This window comes from Poecilia formosa, unplaced genomic scaffold, assembly GCF_000485575.1.
Source record: "Poecilia formosa unplaced genomic scaffold, Poecilia_formosa-5.1.2 Scaffold786, whole genome shotgun sequence".
In the NCBI taxonomy this organism is placed as follows: domain Eukaryota; kingdom Metazoa; phylum Chordata; class Actinopteri; order Cyprinodontiformes; family Poeciliidae; genus Poecilia; species Poecilia formosa.
This window is the reverse complement of record NW_006800725.1, coordinates 21600-24156: the sequence shown is the minus strand read 5'-3', so window position 1 is coordinate 24156 and position 2557 is coordinate 21600. Positions and strand designations below refer to the sequence as shown.

General features: G+C 39.0%; 1 protein-coding gene across 1 annotated transcript; it reads right to left on the bottom strand.

The window, feature by feature from the left end:
• Positions 1–6: 6 nt before the first annotated feature.
• On the bottom strand, positions 7–2232 carry LOC103131549 (protocadherin gamma-C3-like). Its single transcript, XM_016666736.1, has one exon. It carries the CDS (start codon positions 1754–1756, stop codon positions 560–562), a length of 1197 nt encoding a protein of 398 aa, XP_016522222.1. The 5' UTR covers positions 1757–2232; the 3' UTR covers positions 7–559.
• Positions 2233–2557: the final 325 nt, after the last annotated feature.

Here is a 2557-nt window from a genome sequence, read left to right as displayed (position 1 = left end):
ATCCCGCTTCAGCAGAATAAGGGATGGTCTCACTGTTAACAGAGTCGTGCTCAGAATAAGGAGCTAAAATAGTTGGATTATTATCATTCTCATCCAGGACTAAAACATTAACAGTCACACTTCCACTTAGTGCAGGAACACCAGAATCTGTAGCCTGAACTTTAAATTGAAATGTTTTCAACTCTTCGTAGTTAAAAGACTTCAGATTAATTATATCTCCAGTGTCTGAGTTAATGTTTAAAACAGATGATATTGGAATATTTTCAAAGGAACTATCTAACAGTTTGTAACTAATTTTTGCATTTTCATCCAGGTCTGGATCAAAGGCACGTACAGTGTAGATTTTTGAATTCAATGGTCGGTTTTCTTTGACATAAATGTATATGACCGGTTCTACAAAATGAGGTTTGTTGTCATTTACATCTGCCACCTGCACAGTGATCACACTGATGCAGGACAGAGGAGGGTTCCCCTCATCTGTAGCTGTTATTGTGACGTTATGAGCAGAAATGTTTTCTCTGTCCAGTTGTCCATCAACAACTAAAGAGTAATCATTATTTTAGTTAGACTTCAGTTTAAAGAGACCAGATCCAATAATGTTACATTTAGTTACACCATTATTCCCTCCATCTTTATCACTCACTGTAACTAAAGCTACAATGGTCCCTAATTGTGCGTCTTCTCTCACTGGCGTCATTAAAGATGTGACTGATATTTCTGGCGCGTTGTCATTCACATCAATCACATTTATTAATAATTTCGCATATGCACTTCGAGGTGAAGCTCCCTGATCTTTTGCTTGGACTCGAATTTCATAAGCGCGCGTTTCTTCATAATCTAGATTGCCTTTCAAAGTTATTTCTCCGGTTTCTGAATGTAAGTCAAAAATATTTGTCGGGTCAGTATTTCCTCTTTTAATAAAGGAGTACAAAATCTTACTGTTTATGCCTTCGTCCATGTCTGTCGCATTTAATTTTATTACAGGTGTCCCGAGGGGGGCGTTTTCCTTCACGCTTACTTTGTAAAGTGATTGACTGAAACTTGGTATATTGTCATTTGCATCTATAATATAAACATGTATGTTTATTGACCCTGATTTGGGAGGCTTTCCTCCATCGACGGCCGTTAACAGAAGTGTTATGACCGAACGCGTCTCCCTGTCTAAAGCTTTCTGCAATACCAATTCAGCCGACACGCCATGTTCTCCGCCGCTCTGAACGTCTAGAGAGAAATGTTCATTCTGACTCAGCTTATAGCTTTTCACGGCGTTGCTCCCCATGTCTGCATCCACAGCCACGGGGAGGGGATACCGCTCTCCAGTTAGTGATGATTCAGAAATATTTAGGCAAAGTTTGCTCTCAACAAATGAGGGAGAATTATCATTTATGTCTACTATGTTAAGCTCTATGCGATGTGCACTCATCGGATGACTTAAAACCGCTTGTATCTTTAGCGAGCATTTGATCAGATTCGGACAAAGTTCCTCTCTGTCTATTCTCTCGTTGACAAAGAGGTTTCCGGTTCGCAAATCAACGTCAACATATTTCTTACTGTAACTTGAAACAACATGCAATCCCCTGTCCTCCAGGTTCTGAAGATTCAGGTTTAAATCCTTAGCGATGTTCCCCACAACCGTGCCTTTGTTCGTCTCCTCCGATATGGAATAGGACAATTGCGAGAAAGAGCAGCCGCACAGACAAAGAAACACTGCGAATGTAATCCAAATGTATTCCTTTCCTCGTCGTGGATGCATCATGGAATCATAAAAGACAAATCAAGCGAAGTAATCATCTATTCGGAGTAAACATGTTGTAGTTCAGAGGAACGGTGCTGACGGCAATCTATTCCGCTTCTCCAAGCGATTGTTGCAGACTAAGAAGCCCTGTACGCGGCGTGCTGATGGCCAAAATATTTTTTTTCTGTCTTGAAAGAAGGAGGAGTTTTCAAATATATAATCACACTGAAATCCGTGGTCTCCAGCGACATCATGTGGTAAATAATCAGTTTGAACCTGAAACCAAAACATTTATTGAAGGAAGCAGGTTTACGGCGAGGCTTTACAAATAACGATATTGAGATTTGGGCAGGACATAACAGACAAGTGAACAGTTATTTACTGAAAAAGAAATGGAGTTTTACAAGTGTCAACATTATAATAGTTAAAGGATTTTGGCCTTATGCTTCGACCCAGTTGAAAAAGGCACTTTTCAATTAAGCAAAAATGATAGCTAAAAACCATGAAATTTGTCAAGAAACTATATAATAGTAATTTTGATTCAAAGATTAAAGTTAAAAAGAAAAAAAAACATAAAACCATTAGATGTGTAGCGATAAAACGACTTACAATATAAATCCTACTAACTTTTGAATACATATTATAGTATGACACTAGATATCGCTTACCTTTTCTGTGTTTGGTAAAGTCTGAGTTCTGGTAAAAGTATCACTCCCGTTAATACTGATCAGTTCAGCATCTACAGGTGGAAACGGGGCGGGGAAAACCACTACGTCACTCTTCAGTGTGTCTGAGCTGAAACACACGTCATACTGCTGAGTA